This window comes from Anoplophora glabripennis, unplaced genomic scaffold (genome assembly GCF_000390285.2).
Source record: "Anoplophora glabripennis isolate ALB-LARVAE unplaced genomic scaffold, Agla_2.0 scaffold1, whole genome shotgun sequence".
NCBI classification, from domain to species: Eukaryota; Metazoa; Arthropoda; class Insecta; order Coleoptera; family Cerambycidae; genus Anoplophora; species Anoplophora glabripennis.
This window is the reverse complement of record NW_019417028.1, coordinates 395634-418861: the sequence shown is the minus strand read 5'-3', so window position 1 is coordinate 418861 and position 23228 is coordinate 395634. Positions and strand designations below refer to the sequence as shown.

General features: G+C 33.1%; 1 protein-coding gene across 1 annotated transcript in view; it reads left to right on the top strand.

The window, feature by feature from the left end:
* The window catches only part of LOC108908079, a 47691-nt gene extending 42338 nt beyond the window's left edge, over nucleotides 1-5353 (top strand). Inside the window, exons 3-4 of the mRNA XM_018712029.1 lie at nucleotides 120-354; nucleotides 4655-5353. Of these exons, the coding sequence (XP_018567545.1) occupies nucleotides 120-354; nucleotides 4655-4769 (350 nt within the window). The 3' untranslated portion in view covers nucleotides 4770-5353. The remainder of the gene's footprint in view (nucleotides 1-119; nucleotides 355-4654) is intronic.
* The last annotated feature ends 17875 nt before the right edge of the window (nucleotides 5354-23228 follow it).

Below are 23228 nucleotides of genomic sequence, written 5' to 3'. Positions count from 1 at the left end.
GAAGGTCTGTAGCTGTGTACATAGTGTAAGTAAGTGTATCTTCAGCAACTTTCGAAAGTACATCGCAGGTCTTATAAATTACACTTACACCTTTAACTAAAATTATTTTTTTATTGTAGGTAGACCTGGTTCGGATTATCCCGTCTTGGGCACTGTTCCCTACACGAACTTCTACTGCGACGAACAGCCTTACCCAGGGTTTTACGCGGACACAGAGACGCGCTGTCAGAGTTGGCATTATTGCGACATCGACGGCAGGCAGACGACGTTTCTGTGTCCCAATGGTACTCAGTTCAGCCAGTTGGTGTTCGTCTGCGATTGGTGGTTCAACGTCAGGTGTGACCTGAGTGAAAAGTAAGTTTTCCGGTGATGTAAATGTTGGCAGAATCATATTTCTCGATACGTTAATCTGAAAATATTTGTCGAAATTTATTTATTTTTTTGTAATGAGTTATAATAAGGTCCATATAGTAACTACAGACTCCTAGGATCAAAATAAGATAAGTCCATCTGCTTAATTAACAATTTAATATATTTCTTCCTTTTTTTGGGCTTACTTGACCCTTCCTATTATGTATGCGTGTACCTGCTGTTAAGTAAGTTAGAATTGTAGTAAATATTGTCGCATAGCTACTAACTTATCGACTACAATTAAATAACGAATCATTTTTTGATCGCAGAGCAAGACTATGAAGCTAAGTAACATGCGTTCATAAATGTCCGAGACATTAAGGAACGCAGTTGCCCATTGGCTGAAAAAATTTGTAATGTTAAATGTATTAAACCTACCAAATTTCCTAACCTACATTGATATGGGACTTTTCATTACATTTTATGAAGATGTGTCCATAGATTTGCTTGGTTTGAGGAAAGACTATGTTCCCTAATGTCCCGGGCATTTATGAAGGCACTGTATATCAATAGTAATCTTAAATTTAGATAAAGATATCAAATTCTGATTTTGAAGACGAATTTGTCTGAAAAATCAAAAAGCATTATTATTTCTTCATCTCATTTATAGGGTATTGATTATATCTAAAAAACAGGATCAAAAGGAACTATGACGTTCAAGCAATTTTATTGCATGAATCGTTCAAAGGGTCATTTTAGATGAAAAAACCGCGGAGTGGATTGGANCAAAAATACAAATCTTTCCTCTTTATAATATTAGTATAGATAAAAACTAAAAAAACTTAATACAAAAATACGTACTTGATATATTTAAATAGTTAAATAATGTAATCCTTCAAAGAAATATTGTGTATTCTTGTTCTTCTAACTTCAGCCTTGGACAGATCAACAAGTAAAAATAACCACGATATAAAGTTTTTACTATTTCTACATTTTACTGAGAATTACTTTAATTTGTATACAAATAAATATTTAGAACACTCTGTATAATACCGAGAAACATTCTTATCTGCAAAATGTTCTTGAATTTTGAGTTTTTTACAGTTGTGAAATTCGCTAGTTTTTAGCGAATTTTCGCACAATTCGTTTTTTGTCATATTGACAGAATTTGATTTTATTTTACTTTTTGCGAAAAATTTTTAACATTCCAATCTAATTATAATAAATCTTCTTGTTTAAGCCTCTAAAAATATCGTTCTTAGCCTTTTTTTAAAGAATTTTGTTTTTTAAAGTAGGTACACGAACATTCTCTAGTAGCAATAATATTCCACACTTTTCTAGGTTAACCGAATGATTTACTAATTACACAAAACTGCTTGTCTCAAACGTAAAGACAATTTCCAGATTAAAATGTCATATTCCATCCCTTAAAGTAGCTAATTTCATGACTGAAAATTTCTACTACTTAACAAGATCTAGTCAAATTCTTTTGCATCATAGTCAGCCTGACATAAATTATTAAAATGAATAAAAATCCAATTGACTGCTTTGACGAAGTAAACTGTGATTGGAACTGGGAATTAGATTGATTTAAGTTAGCTATGAAAATAAAAGAACGCTTCGTTAATCGTTAATAAACAATTTGAAAAAAAGCAAAAAATTCGATTTTTTAATTTTTTTTACTTTTTTGCCTCTAGTTTTTTTTTTGAGTAAAGATAGATATAGGCATTGCTTCATAGAAAAAAAGTAGATAAAATTTCCTTCAAAATAAGAGGTTGTAAAGTATTTTTGGATGAAAAGTGACTGATATATGGCCGCTCAAACTTACAATTAGTCCATTTTTTTATCCGTATACCTTTTAATTCTCATGTTCTCCAAAAAAAGGAAGGAAATAAGATTTTCAAGGATTTTCATCACATGACTTGTTCGAAGGGTAATTAAAAATGAATAGACCGCGGTGTGCTTTTAAGCTAGTGGTTTGAATTTGAAAATAAGGGTGAAAATGTATTTTTGCTGTTTTTTAAATATAGCACGAAAATGAAGCAAAATCTCGGTATAGTTATTAGGAAAAATTGTGTGTAGAATTGAATTTCCTATCAAAATGGCTTATTTAAAAAATTTAAAAGAAACATTTTATAAAAGAGCAAAAATAAGATTTTTTTTTTAATTTTTGACTTAAGTTGTGAAAAATCTTTATTTATCATTAACAAATAAAACTTTTGAAACAATTTTTTATTAAGTAAAAACCAATTTGTTGTAAAAATAATAAGAATTTACAGCAATTTTCTTTGCCTAATTCTACAAAAAAAAATAATTAGAACAAAAAAAGTAAAAAAAATGTTTATTGTTTATTAACGATTTTTTGCATAAAATTTTTCTTTTAAATTTTTGAAATAAGCCATTTCGATGGGAAATTTAATTCTCTACAAAATTTTTCCTATGGATTATACTTCTTTTGCTTCGTTTTCGTGATATATTTAAAAAACTGCAAAAGGGCATTTTCACCCCTATCTTCAATTTCAACCCTCTAATTTAATAGCACCCCGCAGTATTTTCATATTTAATGACCCTCCGAACAAGTCGTGATGAAAATACTTGAACGTCTTATTTCCTTCCTTTTTTTGCAAAAAATTAGAATTAAAATGTATAGGGGTAAACGCGACAACTCTTGTTTTGAAGGACATTTTATCTACTTTTTTTTTTCTGTGAAGCAATGCCTATATCTATCTTTACTCAAAAAAAAATACTAGAGGCAAAAAAGTAAAAAAAAATAGAATTGTTTGCTTTTTTTCAAATTGGTTATTAACGATTTTTTGCATAAAATTTTCCTTTTAAATTTTTTAAATAAGCCATTTCGATGGGAAATTCAATTCTCTAAATAATTTTTCCTATAAACTGAAAGGGGTGCATTTTCACCCCTATCTCCAATTTCCACTCTCCAATTTAATAGCACTCCGAGGTTTTTTCATCTAAAATGACCATTTGAACGATTCATGTAATAAAATATCTTGAAGGTCATAGTTCCTTTTAAAATCCTATAGTCAATAGCCTATTAGTTTCATAGATTATAAAAGAAAATTTTCTTACACTGAGTGTCTAGAATCTCTAAATCTAGTAGTGTATGTGATAAATTATATTAATTATTGTCGCATATTTTCTTATTTCTTCATATGTACATCAAATATTGTTGAGTTTGTGGAGATTTACCGATTATAGTTTAAAAATTAACTAAACAGTTTAACAGTTATTTAAGTTTTGTAACCATTTAATATGAATAATAATGTAAAAGGCGTGAAAACAATTAAATGTATGTGTAGGCAGTGTGGATAGACTCTATTTCAAGGAAGAATCCAAGTCGTATCTAATGTTAACGACGACTTAAGAATTCCAATGAAAATATTTGAATTTCCTACACATTTTTTATTGATGACATTTTTCTAAGAATTGATCAGTTTTTAGTGATGCGAATTGCTTTATTCGGTAGTTAAAAATTTTACACAATAAATAAAGGTAATAAAAACGTTCTGTTTATTTTTAACATCTAGCCCATTTTATGATAATAATTGTGGTCAAAAATAAGGTTGATAATAAAAAAAAAAACATTAGTTAATTACATACGACGTAGATACTATCAGCATAAGTATTTGTAGAAGGTGGTAGTAATTACTAACCGATCTTCCATAAAATTAGATTGGGGATAGTTTTGGTCCGTTCTAGGAGTTGCAAGGGTTGAGCAGGGTCATGATCATCATATTCGTGACCAGCATTCTCGAAAATATGGGGGAGGTGGATTTTTAGGGCAAGAACAAAAATTAAGGGTAGTTTTGTGTCGTTAGAAGCGGTTACGAGGGTTGGGGAAGGTCGTGATCATCATATTCGTGTATAGCATCCTCGAATACAGGAAGGGGGAGAGATATAGAGAAAAAAGGGGTGCTTCTTGGCCAAGTACTGGGGATGCGCAGGATTAGAAATTCAACGGATCTCAAATTCGGATTCAGCATCCTCGAAAACAGGAGGGCGGGGGTTGTTTTCGTAGCGACAAATATACTTCCCAAATAAGCCACTTTTTTCATTCTTTGACTTCAATCTATGTATAATTACAATTAAAGTACCCCTTAACCCATCTCTATTGGATGCAATATATACAATTTTTTTAAGGGCACGCCACAAATATATATTTATGGAAATATGTACATATTTTTGTTTTACACTACATTTAAAATCGCAAACATAAAAAAAAACAATTATTAACAGTTAAGATATCAAGGAATATTACAGTAACTCCAGTGTTTATATTTCTCAGGTTATATGTAATCAACAGCCGATTATATGGAAGGCCGAAGCTGGACCCAACCCGCCCACATCGAACCATTACAAAGCAACTGCTAGAAGACATTTTCAACGATGAGGAAGAATAGATTCCATACATCTCTCAAATAATGTACAAATGAACAATTTGGTGTTTGTCACAACTTGGCGACGAAGCAAAAACAAATTTTGTTGGCGAAATATAGTATTACATGTCATTTAAAATAGTGTACCCAAGTGGACATCTCTTTCTCTATCCAGATTCGAAGTTCAACATATTTATTTATTAATTTAGGAGTCTCTAAAAGTTTAATAATAATAATGGTGCGGTAAAATATATACATTGTGTTGGCTTAAACTCAACACGACTAAAGAATAGAACATAAATCGAAACAATGAAAGCAAAAGTTTCTAAAACTTCTTGCACGAATCGATTTATTTTTATTAAATATAAGGATGAACTGATTTTACCGGACCCATTATTTTAAACTTGCCTACTTGAAAATGAAAAGGTCACAGTAGTATTTTTCGTGCCACTTGGGATTGATTTGCGTTTGGAAGCCATTTTTATTTTAATGCGTTTTGTAATATATGTTTATAACGTTTATTACTTATTGTTGTACAGTTAGGTTAAGTATTCATAGTATCAGCAAAATGTATTAATAAACAAAAAAATAAAATATTTTTTTATGTACTGGCTCGAGTAATATTGCTATTGTTTAAATGCGTAAGGTCCATTCATTCATCAGGAGAGTCGTCAAATAATGACCTACAGATTAGTAGATATAAAGCAGCTATGACATTTAAAAAGATATGAGATATGAGGTGACGTATGCTTTGTAGGTTATATGTGACGAATACTCAAAACTCTGTGTATAATTTAAACTAATATGGCTGATATTTACGTCGTCACTTTACATTTCCTGACGTTTCGAGAGACATATTGTTTTCATCTTCAGAAGGAACTCTTTCAGAAAGAGATAACCGTCACTGAAGCATTTGAATGAAGCTGTATATCAAAATGTGGTATTTATAAATTTACGGATGTTTAGAAAGGTCGTTGAAATTTGTAATTAGTCATATTGGTTGGAAAAAAGAAATTTAATTGGGTTTACGTTTTTTTTTTTTTAACTTTTTTCAGTAGGAAGTAGGTCGTGTAAACTTGTGAATGATATTTTCTTTCTATTTTTATATTCAAATATTGTTTTCTCTACTTTAAAGAATCGTTCGTTAGCCGCATAAAAAAATATTAATATAAAACATAATTCAGTGTATTAAGAGGTTTGCTACAAGTTATACCTATATTTTTATATTCTCCTGTCTCCCGTCTTTCCAGGTCTCTCTCCTTCCACTTCCACAGAACAGCATTAATTTCATTATAATAAGATTTTGCTGCATTTTTAGGAATTATATGATTTAGATCATAAAATAAGTAGATTTACATAAATTTATGATCCATGACTTTCCTATGACGATGTTGAAGACAGTATAAATGCAGGATGTTTAAAAAAATGTAAGCAATTTAAAATGCTCTCTAAAATTTATAGAAAAGTTAATTTTTTGTAATGTTAAAGTTTTGTTAAAAATATCTCTTCTGGTTGAAAATATATAAGACGATATCTATACAGGGTGTCCGCGCAAATTTCACCGACAACGTTTGACTGCATATTCACGACAATAAATAATTACGATATATGAAAAAAGGTAAATAAAAAATTTTTGGTTTTTGAGTTATAAGCCTTCAAATTTGTTAAAAATAAAACTAATTTAATTAGATGCTGATTGCTGTGGCTATCAGGTAATGTCATTATTGTCGCGTTTCTTTAGGAGTCTCATCACTCCACACATGCAAATTATGAAAATTTACAACTCCGTTTCTTGTAAAACAAGATTCTGCTCTTTAATGTTTTTGCTGAGTTTATATCACATTATTCAAATATGTCTGAAGATATTTTACGTAGATTGATGAAACCTCAGCTAATGATTTAAATAATTAAATATGTGTTTAACTGGTATATGAACCAGTGGCGGGGGTCACAGGATTCAATCAGAAGAAAGGGTTATCTTTCATTTTATTCGACAAACGACGAGTTCATTTACGAATTACTATTTTAGTTAAGTTAAGAGGTATTTGTTTAAAATTATCACATCACACAGCTGAATGAATAAAATATAACTAAATAAAGTACTAAGTGTAATAAGAAATATTTACAGTACAATTTTTTGTTCCAATACTATTTTACACAAAAATAATTGCCAGTAGCTTAGAAATTCTAGGGTTTTTAACGAGAGTGCCTCCCAATATCTCCGCCACTGATTAACATGTTTGTATACCAATTCGATTAAGTTTTCCCTTTAATTACATAGTTATACCTCAATTTTTTGTTTCATCAGTATACGTAAATATTTTTAAACGATGTGATATAATTTTTTTAACTCCAGTAATTTGTATTTCGGAAATCGATGAACCGTTAAGATTTTTACGCTCAAAATGTTCAAAATCAAACGCTGCATGAGCTTAAAGTACATCTTCTAGAAAACATCTTTAGTAGATTGTGTAAATAAATTTATATATTTTCTCTGTAAAATTTTTTACATATCAATAATAATTTTAATATTTTAATATTTGGGTGATAAATACAGCATTCGTAATTAATTTGCTCACCCGGCATCTATTAATACATTGGGGAACTGAATACTTTAACGGTTGGCCTGTAGATGACTCTGATTGTCTGGCAGAATAACTTTTATTACAGTGGCTTCACTTCTCGTATCCTAAAACCGTCATAGTAAAATTATACTTACTATTCTTACAGAGATTTAAAAAATATCCTGATATCGTATGTCCCACGATTGTGAATGAAGAAGAAAAACTTTTGTATTTGTAAATTTATGAAAAAATATGCATTCTAAATGTTCCTGATGCCTGTTCTTAAACTTTTAAAACTGCCTACTACTTTCCCGATTTTATATACAACTACATTTTTTTAAATTTAATTGACCATCGCAAAGTATCCAAATTTGTTTATAAAGCTAAGACCGTCACTAAGATATGGTTCGGAATTTCAAGAATGTCATAAATGTGAATAAGTTTCAGTTTTAAGAAGAAATAATTCTAATAAATCCTAAATTTGTCAAAAATTTAACAATCCATATTCAAAATCAAGAAAGTAGTAACATTTTTAAGAGATTGGTGACAAATAAAAATTTTCATAAAGAATATTTTTTTATATATTTACAAATACAAACATTTTTTATCTTCAGGGCACAATAATTGTGGGACACTGTATATTAGTAATAGCCTTTTGTAACAGCGGTGTTTTCTTAGGTGAAGTTTGATGTAAAATGTATTTATAAAATAAAGTTAATAAATAGGTAAATTACTTCTGTTGTTTTTCATATTTTATTGGTATCTTCAAAACAATAGACAGACAGAAGCAGAGAGAAACCTGGAAAAAGTAGCAACTTTAATTAAATAGGATTCTGCAATTCTGTAGTTGAATAGTCTGAGGTATAGATGGCACTACCAAAAACAGTTAAAATGTGATTTAAATACACCGGGCCATTTGCCATTACAATTACTATGGAAACATATGTATAAGTAGGCATAGTGCGACTCGAAGTTTAACAGGACCGTAGTCAGATTACGAATGAAAATATTAATATGTTTACAGAAAATATGTCGCATAATAGTACTATTACCAAAGAGCAAGGCTAAGTATAGGATAAAATACTTATATAAATTTAAATGACACCACTTACCCGGTAAACCTTAATGTTGAGACAAGGCTTCCGTGGCATATTGGAAGGAGTTAAAACATATTATTACGTGATTTTCTAAGTTTTGGATCCTGGATTTTTTCAACACTGCATTTTTTTCTGTATCATGCTACTGACTGGGCGTAAATTATTTGCATCATATATATCGAGCGTTCAAATAAAAACGTGGTCAAAGTTGGCTCTGACACATTGGACGTAGGGAGTAGCTTATAGCGACCAACTTAACCTCATTTCTCAACGAGCTGTATAGCAGCTGTCAGTTTCAATAACGTTAATGACTATATAACTTTATTTTAAAGAATAATCGTGATAACAATAACAAACAATTAAAGGAGCTGCGGAAAGTGTCCCCCTCCTTGTTATAACAATAAATTAAAGCAGCTGCTGAAAGTGTCCCCCTCCTTGTTCCAAGCACTTTTCACACCTGTTCCTCAAAGAATTAAAGACATTTTCTAAGATGCTCGGGGTATTGTTAATTTCACGAATCTTGTCTATAAGTCGAGCCTGCAGATGGTTTAAATCAGAATAGGCAGTTCAAAAATAGCGTTTTTAAGGTAAGGCCACAAAAAGAAATCACGCGGCGTAATATCACATGACCTCGGTGGAAATTCATGTTCAGCATTGAGACTTATTAGTCGATTTTGGAAAACTTCCCTCAACATATTCATCGTCTCGCCTGCCGTATGTGCCCTTGCGCCATCTTGTTGAAAGTAAAAGTTTGTAATTTCGTTTTCTTCCAGCTGGTTAACAAAAGGAGCGATAATTTCTTCTCTATACCTTTGCGCAGTAAGAGTACCATTAAAAAAAATAGGTCCATAAATCCTCCTTCGGTTGAGAGCACACCAAACTCCAATTTTTTGAGCGTGTAGAGGGCCCTCGACAAAAAAGTTATCTGGTTTTTCAGAATACCACATTCTCATATTCTGTGAGTTTACGTAACCACTTAAATGAAACCAGGCTTCATCAGAAAAAAAGGTGATATTATGAAGTTCACCGTAGTTGTTTAAAAACCATTCACAAAATACAGCCCGTCGCGGAAAATCAACTTCATGAAGTTCTTGCTGACAAGTTAAACGATAGGAGAACAAACGCAAATCTTTTTTTAACACTGTGTGGCAGGTACCGACTGATACTCCCACCATTTGTGATAAAACATGTACAGAAGTTCTTGGCACATTTTCCATTATTTGTTGGACATTTTCTTTTAATTCTTCAGTCCGCTTTTTAGGTCGGCCGCTTCCTTCTCAATAGAATACTTCCATATTCCATCAATCTTGCGTCCATTTCTAAAGTAGGACTCTATGATAAACACTTTTTGTTCTTGAGAAAACACCATTTTAAACGTTTTTTAAAACGAAAATATTCAAATTGATAGCGGCGATGTAGCGCTTTGACAGATGACGTTTAAGTTCATTTGCTATACGCTACGCCCTACGTCCAAATTTTCAGAACCAACTTGACCACGTTTTTGTTTGAACGCTCGTTATTTTTTCATCCATCATATCAAATTGTTCATTTAGGGATAGTTCATGTGATTCCAATTTACGAAATTACGGAACTTGGGGTTCTCTAATTTGTTTAATGGAATGTTGCTTGAAAGAAAGGCGAAAAATACAGTCTTCAGCGCTGGACGAGGCATGGCTCCTCAAATGTCTTTCACATACAGTACAAAACAAGTCATTTCCTTTAATACGTATGTCCCTGTATCCTTCGGGATCACTGTCAAACCACATTTGAAGTAATTCCCGTCTATTTCTTTTCTCTTTTGGCATTTTACTTCACTTTTTCCCCCAACTAATAGTTGTTAATGTAAATTATGTTGCAATTTACAAATAGTTATTTAAATACACACGGCGAATACAATTTATAACAGACGTAAAAAAGAAAGGTATCGACGCGACGCCAACTACTACAAGGTTCCGTAAATAACTGAACAGTTCAAAACGCGAGTCAGCTGTGAAGGCCAGCGACCCCTGCGCCGGCTCTGTTAGATTCTGCACGTGCACTAAGCCTACATATAAGCATCTAGTATCTACGTCATTTTATATGGTTTTAGGGGAAAATATTAGTTTAAACTTATATTCCTTATACCAAATTGCATCATAAGTAGCGGAATTAGATTCTTTTGAAGTATGGGATGAATTTCTGAACAGCATATATTTGTAGTATAGATTTCCAAACGTGTTGTTAGATGTTTGTAGAATTTAAGTAAAAGTCCATCGCGTACTCTTTTTGAACTATTTTCTTTCTATTACAGAATTAATACAAAACCTATCTAAAAACAGGCAAAATTAATAAAATTGCAACAGAGAACGTTGTGATTCGCAAGCGAACAATACAACGGTTGTAGTCCATTAAAAATGATAATGAGAGATTCACGGTTCCACAAAAACGAACAATACCTACCTCAAACAAGCAGCAATTTCCAAACCGCTTTTATTACGCTAATTGATACGACGGGCGGTTTCTAATAAAATATGTGTTTGCAAACAGGACGTGTAACGTCCTTGCGAGGTTTACGCCGCGTAACTGCCTATCTGTTGCACCACGTTCCACTAGCAGCACGATTATTATCTAATTAACATCAAAAGAACGGTAATTTGGTCGCGTTGTGATGCCCTGCATAGCAGATTGGGTATTACGCCGAAGTGGCTTTCAAAGCATAAAAAGAGCAGTTTCTGTCATGTTAGTTTATGCATGTGGTATTCCAAGCTCCGAGCAGATTTCGCTCAACTTTCCGGAACTCAACTTTCGGAATTACAAAGTTGTCTTCAATCATTCTTCCCAGACTTAATAGCGACCAATGTGGAGACACCGCACAGTGGGACGAAACGCCACTGTCGCATTCAAATTACTCTGCACTCCATATAGTTCAACTGTTTCCGGTGAATTTTTTTTCAAAATGTTCGTCTTGAATGTCCCTATCGATTCCTCATATGGGATTTTTGATTTCGGTCTTCATTTTTTTGAAAATTGACGCCAAAATACGATTTTTAATGAAAAAACTGATTTTCGGCGCAAATGTGGTCCTACATGGCACAAGTTGATGTTTTTCGAAATTTTTCTCAGCTGAGTTTTGATAAATACTACAAAACTGTCTGCGTGAAAGTCAGGAGAAAAATTTTTCATATTCGCAAAAACGGTCATAATGTTCCAACAATTTTCGTGGAGAAGCGATTTTTTAATTCGAAATTTCGCAACCTAGAGATGTTATTTAATGTAATTCATCCTGATCTACCTCCAATTACTAGATCTACTGTCAGCTAAATCGAACTGAAATTTGCTGAGCAGGTTAGATATTTATCTAAAAGAAGACCAGCAGAAATATCAGAAGGTTCTGGACAATCTCCAGGAATTGTAATTTGTCATCAGAATCTGTGTCACAAATCGAAAAAATAAATATCATCCTTATAAGGTTCAATTGTTACATGAATTATTAGAAGATGATTTTGACCGAAGAACGCAGTTTTATGAATAGATTTCACACGAAAGATTTTTTCTGATGAGGCTCCTTTTATTTTAAATAGACACATAAACAGACAAAACTGCACGTACTAGACAACTGAAAATCCTCGTAAAATAAATGTTTGGGCAGGTATTATCGAAAACCGAATTCTCGGACCTTATTTTTTTGAAGAAAATTTAAATGGAGACTTTCTTCAAGTTTGAACTCTTCCCCGCTTTAGTTGTTGTGTTTCTTAATTCACAAGATCCAGACATTCCTCACAATGACATATGGTTCCAACACGTTGGGGCACCTCCTCATTTTACAATTGCAGTTCGACAATTTCTTAACTTGACTTTCCCTAAAAGCTGGTTTACATTGACAATTTATTTATCAATAAATTGACGAAGTTCTTCATCAATTAATTCACGAATTGATTGATAAACAGTGTGGTTTTACACTGCTACGGACTTTGTCAAGTTTTTTGACGCATGAATCGGTTCTACCAATGGATCAAAGAAGCAAATAAATTTCAAAAATGTCACCTTTCCACTCATAATTGTAGTGATACAACAGCGGTACCGTTCTAACACATATTATATAAATATTAGTTTTTGTAAATAACAAATCAGTAAAAATAATGCGAAACTAGCACGACGCCACACAATTAATTACATATTCCAATAACATAATCTCATTACTGATCTGAGGCTGGAAATCTGTTGGGTTGGTACTTCCGAACTTTCACTATTTCTCGGCCAGGGATATGGCCACCTTAAGTAATGTTTTATGATTATGATTAAACATTCACTATTACAAAAACCGCTGATTAGATGAACCAAAAGCTGTTTAGAATCACTCGAGGAATACTCAAAAAAATTTTCCAGAATTTTTGGATATATTTCAAAATTTTTGGATTTGGACATTTTTTGAAATGTCCCAAAATGTGTCCAAAAATTCTGGAAAATTTGTTTGTGTATTCCTCGAGTGATTTTAAACAACTTTTGGTTCATCTAATTTTTCCCCAGGTTGTGAAATTTCGAATTAAAAAATCGCTTCTCCACGAAAATTTTTGGATTACGACCGTTTTTGCAAATATGAAAAATTTTTCTCCCGACTTTCAAGCAGACAGTTTTGTAATATTTATCAAAACGAAGATTTTCAGCTGAAAATATTTCGAAAAACATCAACTTGAGCCATGTAGGACCACATTTGCGCCGAAAATTAGTTTTTTTTCATAAAAATCGAATTTTGGAGTCAATTTTCAAAAAAATTAAGACCGAAATCAAAAATCCCAAATGAGGGACCGATAGGAATATTCAAGACGAACATTTTGAAAAAAAATTCACCCGAAACGGTTGAACTATGTGGGGTGTAGATTAATTTGAATGCGACAGTGGCGTTTCGTCCTACTGTGCACCGGAGGGGACTCAAACTACCCTCTACGAAAAGCCGAAGGGGTGGCGCGGGAAATGCACTTTTCGCCTATGTTTTGAAAATTTCCGCCGAAGTTCTCAAAGAAGAAGAAGATACCTAAGAAGGTATCAAATTTATAGAAAGGATGTAGTTTCTGAATTCTGATTTGTAACGGAATGATTCTGAAAAATTTGCTAGTTGTTAGAAAAAAGTCAAGTGAAACCGTCAATCCATAGTGTCTGATTACAACACATTTTGACATTCAATATAAAACCCTATTAGTTAGAAATAATTATCGGTAGTAGGGGTGTTTACATCGCCCAAGCTAACTTTTTCCATGGGGATGCAGTNGGTTCTCTAATTTGTTTAATGGAATGTTGCTTGAAAGAAAGGCGTCTGTAGGTTCATAGAAAAGTACAGTCTTCAGCGCTGGACGAGGCATGGCTCCTCAAATGTCTTTCACATACAGTACAAAACAAGTCATTTCCTTTAATACGTATGTCCCTGTATCCTTCGGGATCACTGTCAAACCACATTTGAAGTAATTCCCGTCTATTTCTTTTCTCTTTTGGCATTTTACTTCACTTTTTCCCCCAACTAATAGTTGTTAATGTAAATTATGTTGCAATTTACAAATAGTTATTTAAATACACACGGCGAATACAATTTATAACAGACGTAAAAAAGAAAGGTATCGACGCGACGCCAACTACTACAAGGTTCCGTAAATAACTGAACAGTTCAAAACGCGAGTCAGCTGTGAAGGCCAGCGACCCCTGCGCCGGCTCTGTTAGATTCTGCACGTGCACTAAGCCTACATATAAGCATCTAGTATCTACGTCATTTTATATGGTTTTAGGGGAAAATATTAGTTTAAACTTATATTCCTTATACCAAATTGCATCATAAGTAGCGGAATTAGATTCTTTTGAAGTATGGGATGAATTTCTGAACAGCATATATTTGTAGTATAGATTTCCAAACGTGTTGTTAGATGTTTGTAGAATTTAAGTAAAAGTCCATCGCGTACTCTTTTTGAACTATTTTCTTTCTATTACAGAATTAATACAAAACCTATCTAAAAACAGGCAAAATTAATAAAATTGCAACAGAGAACGTTGTGATTCGCAAGCGAACAATACAACGGTTGTAGTCCATTAAAAATGATAATGAGAGATTCACGGTTCCACAAAAACGAACAATACCTACCTCAAACAAGCAGCAATTTCCAAACCGCTTTTATTACGCTAATTGATACGACGGGCGGTTTCTAATAAAATATGTGTTTGCAAACAGGACGTGTAACGTCCTTGCGAGGTTTACGCCGCGTAACTGCCTATCTGTTGCACCACGTTCCACTAGCAGCACGATTATTATCTAATTAACATCAAAAGAACGGTAATTTGGTCGCGTTGTGATGCCCTGCATAGCAGATTGGGTATTACGCCGAAGTGGCTTTCAAAGCATAAAAAGAGCAGTTTCTGTCATGTTAGTTTATGCATGTGGTATTCCAAGTTCCGAGCAGATTTCGCTCAACTTTCCAATCGGAATCACAAAGTTGTCCTCAATCATTCTACGCAGGCTTAATAGGGACCAATGTGGAGAAACCGGGGGTACTCAAACTACCCTATACGAGAAGCCGAAGGGGTGGCGCGAGAAATGCAATTTTCGCCTATGTTTTGAAAATTTCCGCCGAAGTTCTCAAAGAAGCCCTTAGGTATCAAATTTATAGAAAAGATGTAGTGTCTGAATTCTGATTTGCAAAGGAATGATTCTGAAAACTTTTCAAGGAATCGAAAATGCTAGTTGCTAGAAAAAAAGTCAGTCAAACCATCAATCCCAAGTGTCTGATTATAACACGCTTTGACATTCAATATAAAACCCTATTCGTTAGAAATAATTATCGGTAGTAGGGGTGTTTACATCGCCCAAGCTAACTTTTTCCATGGGGATGCAGTTAAACACAGACATCGACGCTGCCGCAAAAAAAAACCGCCAACATGCGGTCTAAACCAATTTCCCAGTAATGAGATAAACTCGGATCTGCCATCAAACTTGATCTGTTTGAATTCCGTAATTAACGGCCAACGACGCAGTTTGCAGATCAATGTCGCAGCTCGCAGCTACTGTTTCCGAACGACACCGGGAACCCTTGCAGTGTTTGGATATTGGATGCGGCGGCGTTAACCCGATTGGAAATGTGGCTTTAGGAGATCGGTTTATGTCGGACTCCTTTTGAATATGCACCAAGAAGATCGTTTTTGCTTTGTTACGTCTGGTAGTACATTTATATCCTCTGTACCGAGCGTAAAATCTAAATTTTTCACGTTAGTGGAACCAAAGACAATATGACTCTGAAATTTCGTTTACGGGGGTTATCAGATATGTTCTCTTGAATAAAAATAATGCCATCAACGTAGCACTTCTGGTTATACCGCAAGTAGCTGCCAACTTCGTTATTTTAAATGAAACACCCTATATATTATTGCATTATCGACAAGATTAATTAAAAATAAGTCAAAAATGTTAAAGCTTAACTGTAATTAAATCTAACCGTTTTCGAGTTTTGAAAATTCCTTATATCTTTCTTCGTTCTGGAAGCTTTCACTTGCTTTTCGGAATACACAAAGAACATAAGATGCACTACCTTGCGCTATCAAAATTATCTGAAGAAAATTATACTAAGTGTCTCATTTTTCACGTTACATTTTGAAAACTTAAAACCGACAAAACTTTTTAAATTCAAATGGAACACCCTGTATATTTCTGCATCATATAGAAAATCAAATTCTCTTTTCTCCGATATAGGCATTGTAAGGGTATGTATTCATTATTATTAGTTATTGTTGATAATATTATTTTTGGCTTAATGAATAATCCAAAATTTAAATGGTTTCGTTTTTACGACTTTCTCAAAATGCTACAGCTAATTTTTATGGAGTTCTTGTTTTATAAATATGAGACAATTTCAAGCTTCTTTTTATACAATCAAACCTCTTCGAGTTGCATTTTTGAAACAACATGCTCAGTTTGTTTGACTTGGAGTTAAAAAACGGATTGTACGTGTGTGCTCAAATGCTGTACTTTGCTCTTCATGAATGCGTATAGCATAAATACAAAAGCGTCCATAACTTGCGAAACCAATCACTTAGGATTTCCGATTTGACATTTTTTTCATCTACGAACAATATAGAAACTTTCTGCGTTAGCTGATTTTAGATCCATTTTCAGACCACTTTTGCATGCTTGAGAAACACCATGCTACATACAATAGCGTTCCTTGTAGAACATTGATTTTTTTTATAATTACATGATTAAAGTGCGTTGTTTCACGTTTGTTGCACGTTTTAAATAATAAGGGGGTATATTTACACAAAAATAATACCAAATAAAATTTCCTTCTATTGGGATACTATTATTAGCATCAAGTACAGTAAAGACTTAAAGAGTAAATAAGCATCCTTTCATTAAGAAAACAATGAAATGTAAAATAACCAAATTTTCAATTATAGTATCATCTTTATTCCAAATATCATAAAATTATATTAATACATTTATTAGTTATTTGAAATTATCTTATTTATTGTCTTTGATATTCTTTAAAAACTTTTAAAACATTAAAAATTAAAGAAAAATTCTAAGAAAACCAACCCAAATCATTTCATTAATTGTTCTGTTTCAGTTGCAAAATACCAAATCATAGAAATACAGCTAATAATTTAGATTCACGGTGAATGTTCCATCGATATGAAATTCAATATATCTTCATTAGAATAATTATTCTGCATTTTTCATGTCGAGCAAATACTTGATACTTGTAGAATACTGAATGACAGTACCAATATTTGATATCAATCAAGGCACATTTGATGATATTTTTAACGTAATATTCTTGAGAATGTAAATAAATCGCAAATATATGAGAAAATTGAAACTGTAACCCCTACAATGCCTATAGCGGAGAAAAGAGAATTTGATTTTCTATAATATGATGCAGAAATATACAGGGTGTTCCATTTGAATTTAAAAAGTTTTGTCGGTTTTAAGATTTCAAAATGTAACGCGAAAAATGAGACGCTTAGTATAATTTTCTTCAGATAATTTTGATAGGGGAAGGTAGCGCTCTTATGTTTTTTGTGTATTCCGAAAAGCAAGTGAAAGCTTCCAGAACGAAGAAAGATATAAGGAATTTTCGAAAGAATTTACCAAAATTTTCGTAAAATGACGATTAGCTCAAAAACAGTTAGATTTAGGTACAGGAAAGCTTCAACATTTTTGACTTATTTTTAAATTATCTTGTCGATAATGCAATAATTCACCAAAAAAAATTATGTACTATTCGATTATAAATTGGATAATATAATATTGCATATACCCGATAACATAAAATACCTTGGAGTTACATTTGACCCTACATTATTTTTTACAAAACATATAGACATAATTAGGTCATCTGCTTTCAAGAATATGGAGTTCATAATAAGGAATTCCAAAAGCTTTATCAGTATTTCTACATTACGATTGCTCTACACCACCTTTATTCGTTCTAAATTAGAATAGCATCAATAGTCTGGAACCCAATTTATGCTAATTAAATTGCAACTCTGGAAAGAGTACAGTGTAGGTTTATGAAATCAGCTGAGTACTTATTGGATGGTACATATCCTCGTCAGGTTTCCGCATGAGCGGTTCAATATTCATGTCCCTGCTAAAAGAAGATCTGTTTTTCAAGTAATGTTTTTGTATAAAGTACTACATAACGTTTTGGAGTGTCCAGATGTTTTAAGTAATATTAAAATCAAAGTACTACGACTATCAGTTAGAAATAATAATGTTTTTAGTCTACCCGCAGCATGTAGTATCATCCTAGTAGCATCACCATTGTATCAAATTGTTTCCAAGTACAGTGAGATAGAAAATCATCTCTTTTGTTGTTTGGCAAATGATATAAAAAAGGCTTTACTTATGTAGTCATATCTGTCTTTTATAGTTTGTTGCCTTTTTATTTTGTTCTTTATATTTGTGTTATTTGCAAGTTTGTACTATTTTTATTTTTGTTTCTCTATTTTTTCATAGTAAATTTTTCTCTCTTTTAACTTTTTTTATATTTTATTACTAGACTTAACATATCCTGTTATTGTTGGGCATCGCCTGTTGGATGTATATTTTAAATAAAAAATAAATAAATAAATAAATAAATAATATATAGGGAATTCCATTTAAAATAACGAAGTTGACAGCTACTTCCGGTATTCCTCTGAAACGTCTAATAGCCACTTACCGTGAAGAACCCTGTATAAAAGTTGCGAACATCTACACTGACGCTTGACCATACATATTTTCAATGTTTTATACACAAAAATAGGTACTCTTTCATAACAGTCCAAACTAGTTCTATGTGGTTTAAATCTGGAACATTGTGGTACGGAGCATTGTCAATCGCTAGCTTGGCTCTAAACTGGGAATAAGTTTCTTCTGTAACCACTATTTATAATTTTCAAAGTTCATATCATTATGATAGTCACCACTTTTACAGTTTGATTTGAAATGCATTGGGCATGAATCCTTTTTCATTCCCATCATTTGATGTAACGAGTCTTTGATATCTTGAAACTCTGTCCATTATTATGCATATGAGAAGTGTGAATATAATTTTCGTCCACGAATATAACAGGCATGAAAACTTTTAATTGTTCGGCAATTTGAGAAAAACCGTATTAGTAAGTAAGTAAGTAAGTAAGCATTTATTGGTGTTATTACATAAGAAAAATGTTTACACACGTCAAAGAAAAACATGGCCAAAGCATACAATTAAAATACAAATTAAAGAGAAGCACATCATATTATAAAAACAATAATAAAGTACATAAAGTACAGATAACTATAAAATACAAACATTACATTTCGACTTACAATTTAAAATTAGATTAGCAAAATTATGATTTAAAAATTCATCAAGTGTATAAAATGCATTCGATTTAAGAAAGTTTTTCAAGACACCTTTATAATAAATTGGGCATAGATTTTTGACATTGACTGGTAATTTGTTATAAAATCTAATGCAATAATGATTTGTCCCATTTCTAGCTCTGTTCAATCGCAAAAAGTTGTGCCTGATTTGGTTTTTATTCCTGGTTGAATATTCATGAAATGAATTGTTTGACTCAAAACTGATCAGATGTTCTCTAATGAAAACAAGGCATTCAAGAATAAATACACAAGGCAGAGTGAGAACGCCGTATCTAACAAACTGCTTCCTACAGTCAGCTCTATACTGAAGCCCGGCAATGATTCGTATACACCTTCGTTGTAGACTAAAAATTTTTTCTGCATGGCAGGAGTGACCCCAATTAAGTATTGAGTAAATCATATTAGAATGAAAAACTGCGTAGTAGGCTGTCAATAAAGTTCCGTCGAGACAGAATCGGAAAGACTTCTTATAAGAAAAATGATTCTAGATAGTTTCTTGGAAAGCTCAGTGACGTGGGCCTCCCAAGTCATCCTCTGGTCAATACAAACCCCAAGAAACTTGGCCTGAGGGGTGTAATTAGCCATCTCATCCCCCACGTAGCGTAATGAGAACAGAACTGACGATGTTTTGTCATTGTTTAGGAATAATCTGTTTGCACTAAACCACTGTCTGATACTATGGTGAGATGTTAAAACGTTTTCTTTCAAACTATCGTAATTATTTTCAGTGTTTATAACTGTCGTGTCATCTGCGAAGGGAATAAATTTACAGTGATTATCACTATTTGGCAAATCGTTTATGTATATAAGGAACAGCACAGGTCCCAATACGGATCCCTGTGGGACACCATACTTGATGGCCATTTTATCAGAATTCTTGCCATTAAGATAAACATATTGAAGTCTATTTGTTAGAAATGACTCCACCAAAGAAATGCTCGAGTTCTCAAAGCCATAATAAGACAGTTTTTTCAGTAGGATGTTATGACTGACACAGTCAAATTAATAAATTAACTTTTAACACTCTGAAAAGATTTTGCAGTTCACTACAGTTTTCAATTTTAAGAGATTAAATATGATTTAACGTTTTTTGTAAGCCATATCAACAACCGTTTTCAAAGCAGCGAACAACTAACTGAAGATAATTGCTTTAATAAAGTCACTTACAGAGCTCTTTTTGTGGGAGCTTATTACACGGATTCCGTTCTGCAAAATCCAACCAAAAAGTCCTTTCCAGATGTTACTCCTGTTGCAGAACCGTTCAATTTCCGCAGTAAAATTGAAACGAACTGTTTACAAAGGTACGTGCTAAAAGTTGGCGTAATAAGCCCAGGAGGTTAATAAGCAATTACCGAACTAAAATCCTATATCTGAATCTGAACTTTCGAGCTGCAAAAGCTTTGCGCTAATACAAAATAATATGAACTTGTCGGCAAGCAATTATAAATTATAAAATCCCAGCTGGCTGTTCATATTCGGTACGTTTTAAAAGTGGGATCTCCAAAGGCCGAGACGGAGGAATGCAATGATGCTCTGGATGTAATTATTCGAGCAGAATTTCATCGCAGTGGGAGATTCAAAGGAGGCTGGTGCGGAACACCGGCCCAGAGTGTTTTCCGCAAGGTGCTATTCCGGACTATGATTATTTTTAATATGAAAATATTTTCAGTCCTTTATTTTCTAACATTCCCAGAATATTTTTAAACCGTAAATACTAGTCTTTTGCTTACCAAATAAAAACAGTGTTTCAAATTAAGTAGTTACATAAAATATTGAGGGACAAGGGAAGATTACTGTAGATTACATTAGTTATTTACACCATAAAGGAGGTAAGTATTATTTACCAGTCGAGGACGATTTTGAGCGGAACGAGCGCTGGCAACAGAGTCCGAGACTGGTAAATTATACTTAACTGCTGCGTGGTGTATAACATTTTATCTGCTTCCACAGTTCTTTATGGTTCATGAAATAAAGATTAGGGTCTTTTTTTGACATTTCTTAATCAATTTATTTTGATATTCNCTTTTTGTTGGAGCTTATTACACGGATTCCGTTCTGCAAAATCCAACCAAAAAGTCCTTTCCAGATGTTACTCCTGTTGCAGAACCGTTCAATTTCCGCAGTAAAATTGAAACGAACTGTTTACAAAGGTACGTGCTAAAAGTTGGCGTAATAAGCCCAGGAGGTTAATAAGCAATTACCGAACTAAAATCCTATATCTGAATCTGAACTTTCGAGCTGCAAAAGCTTTGCGCTAATACAAAATAATATGAACTTGTCGGCAAGCAATTATAAATTATAAAATCCCAGCTGGCTGTTCATATTCGGTACGTTTTAAAAGTGGGATCTCCAAAGGCCGAGACGGAGGAATGCAATGATGCTCTGGATGTAATTATTCGAGCAGAATTTCATCGCAGTGGGAGATTCAAAGGAGGCTGGTGCGGAACACCGGCCCAGAGTGTTTTCCGCAAGGTGCTATTCCGGACTATGATTATTTTTAATATGAAAATATTTTCAGTCCTTTATTTTCTAACATTCCCAGAATATTTTTAAACCGTAAATACTAGTCTTTTGCTTACCAAATAAAAACAGTGTTTCAAATTAAGTAGTTACACAAAAGATTGAGAGACAAGGGAAGACTACTGTAGATTACATTATAGTTATTTACACCATAAAGGAGGTAAGTATTATTTACCAGTCGAGGACGATTTTGAGCGGAACGAGCGCTGGCAACAGAGTCCGAGACTGGTAAATTATACTTAACTGCTGCGTGGTGTATAACATTTTATCTGCTTCCACAGTTCTTTATGGTTCATGAAATAAAGATTAGGGTCTTTTTTTGACATTTCTTAATCAATTTATTTTGATATTATTCAAAATCTTGCAAAGTCGTCTTGGTTGTTTGGATTTTGTCGTTTCTTAGGTGTTTATAAATAAAGCTACATAAAAGTTGCAATTTTGCTGGTTTTGAATTATTATTTTCTAAATTAGTGATTTTCAAATAAAAAGTGCAGCAAAAGTTAAATTTTGTTGGTCTATGTAATCAGTTGCCTTGTATAAATCCAAAATAACAGCAAGATTTTACGATGGAGAATTCAACAACTATCAGTCGCCTGAATCCGCAGGGCCCAGATGTGAAAATCCAAACCGAAGATCAATGCCCGAGAATTGGTAGAGCCACCATAAAGTGGGATCGAACGTCGACTCTGGTAATACAGTTCTGCAACCAGAGCAGAAATCTACGGTTGGTGCGTGTCGAATTCAGTCGCATTAGTTGCTTTTCAGTATCTTGAAGCCGCCTTTACTTATTCAGAGGTCCCAAAGCAATAAGAGGAAAAGATACCACAACGGATATAAAAAGAAAATAGGTACCTGATGTTCGGTAAACCAGCGCCGCACAATACCTAATCAGCGTTGAAAAGTCTGATTGTTCATTACGGCAATCGATAGAATTACACGAGTGTTGCATAATAAAATAGTAAATTAGACACGAATGTGCATGTCATTACGCGGAGTGAGACGCGACGGCGTGTGTGAAATAATTATGCATGAATTTGTTTTAGTGGACCGTGCGCAGAATATTATTATATTATGACAATGATATGTTTGCGATTCTCGTTGCGTACGTATTCGACAAATTCGATTCGAGGTTTTCTCTAATTTCCCCCGAGTCGCCAAGTTTAAATAACCTGCCGGGCGCAGCCGGTTTTGCATTAGGAATCAGATTATTGTTTTGAATTACCGGCAAATGAGATTGTGGATCCCCGTCTGGCGATTCACGTCGAACACTTACAGTACAGGAGAATAAGACTGGGATGCATGATGCTATAGTAATGCTTTGTTAGAATTTTTTCTCAAATTACATTGTAGATTGTGTTAAAATATTTGGTATTGTGGTTCATTTTTGTTGTAAATCTATATTTTAAACTAAAATAATAGCGTCTACCTAACGCTTCCG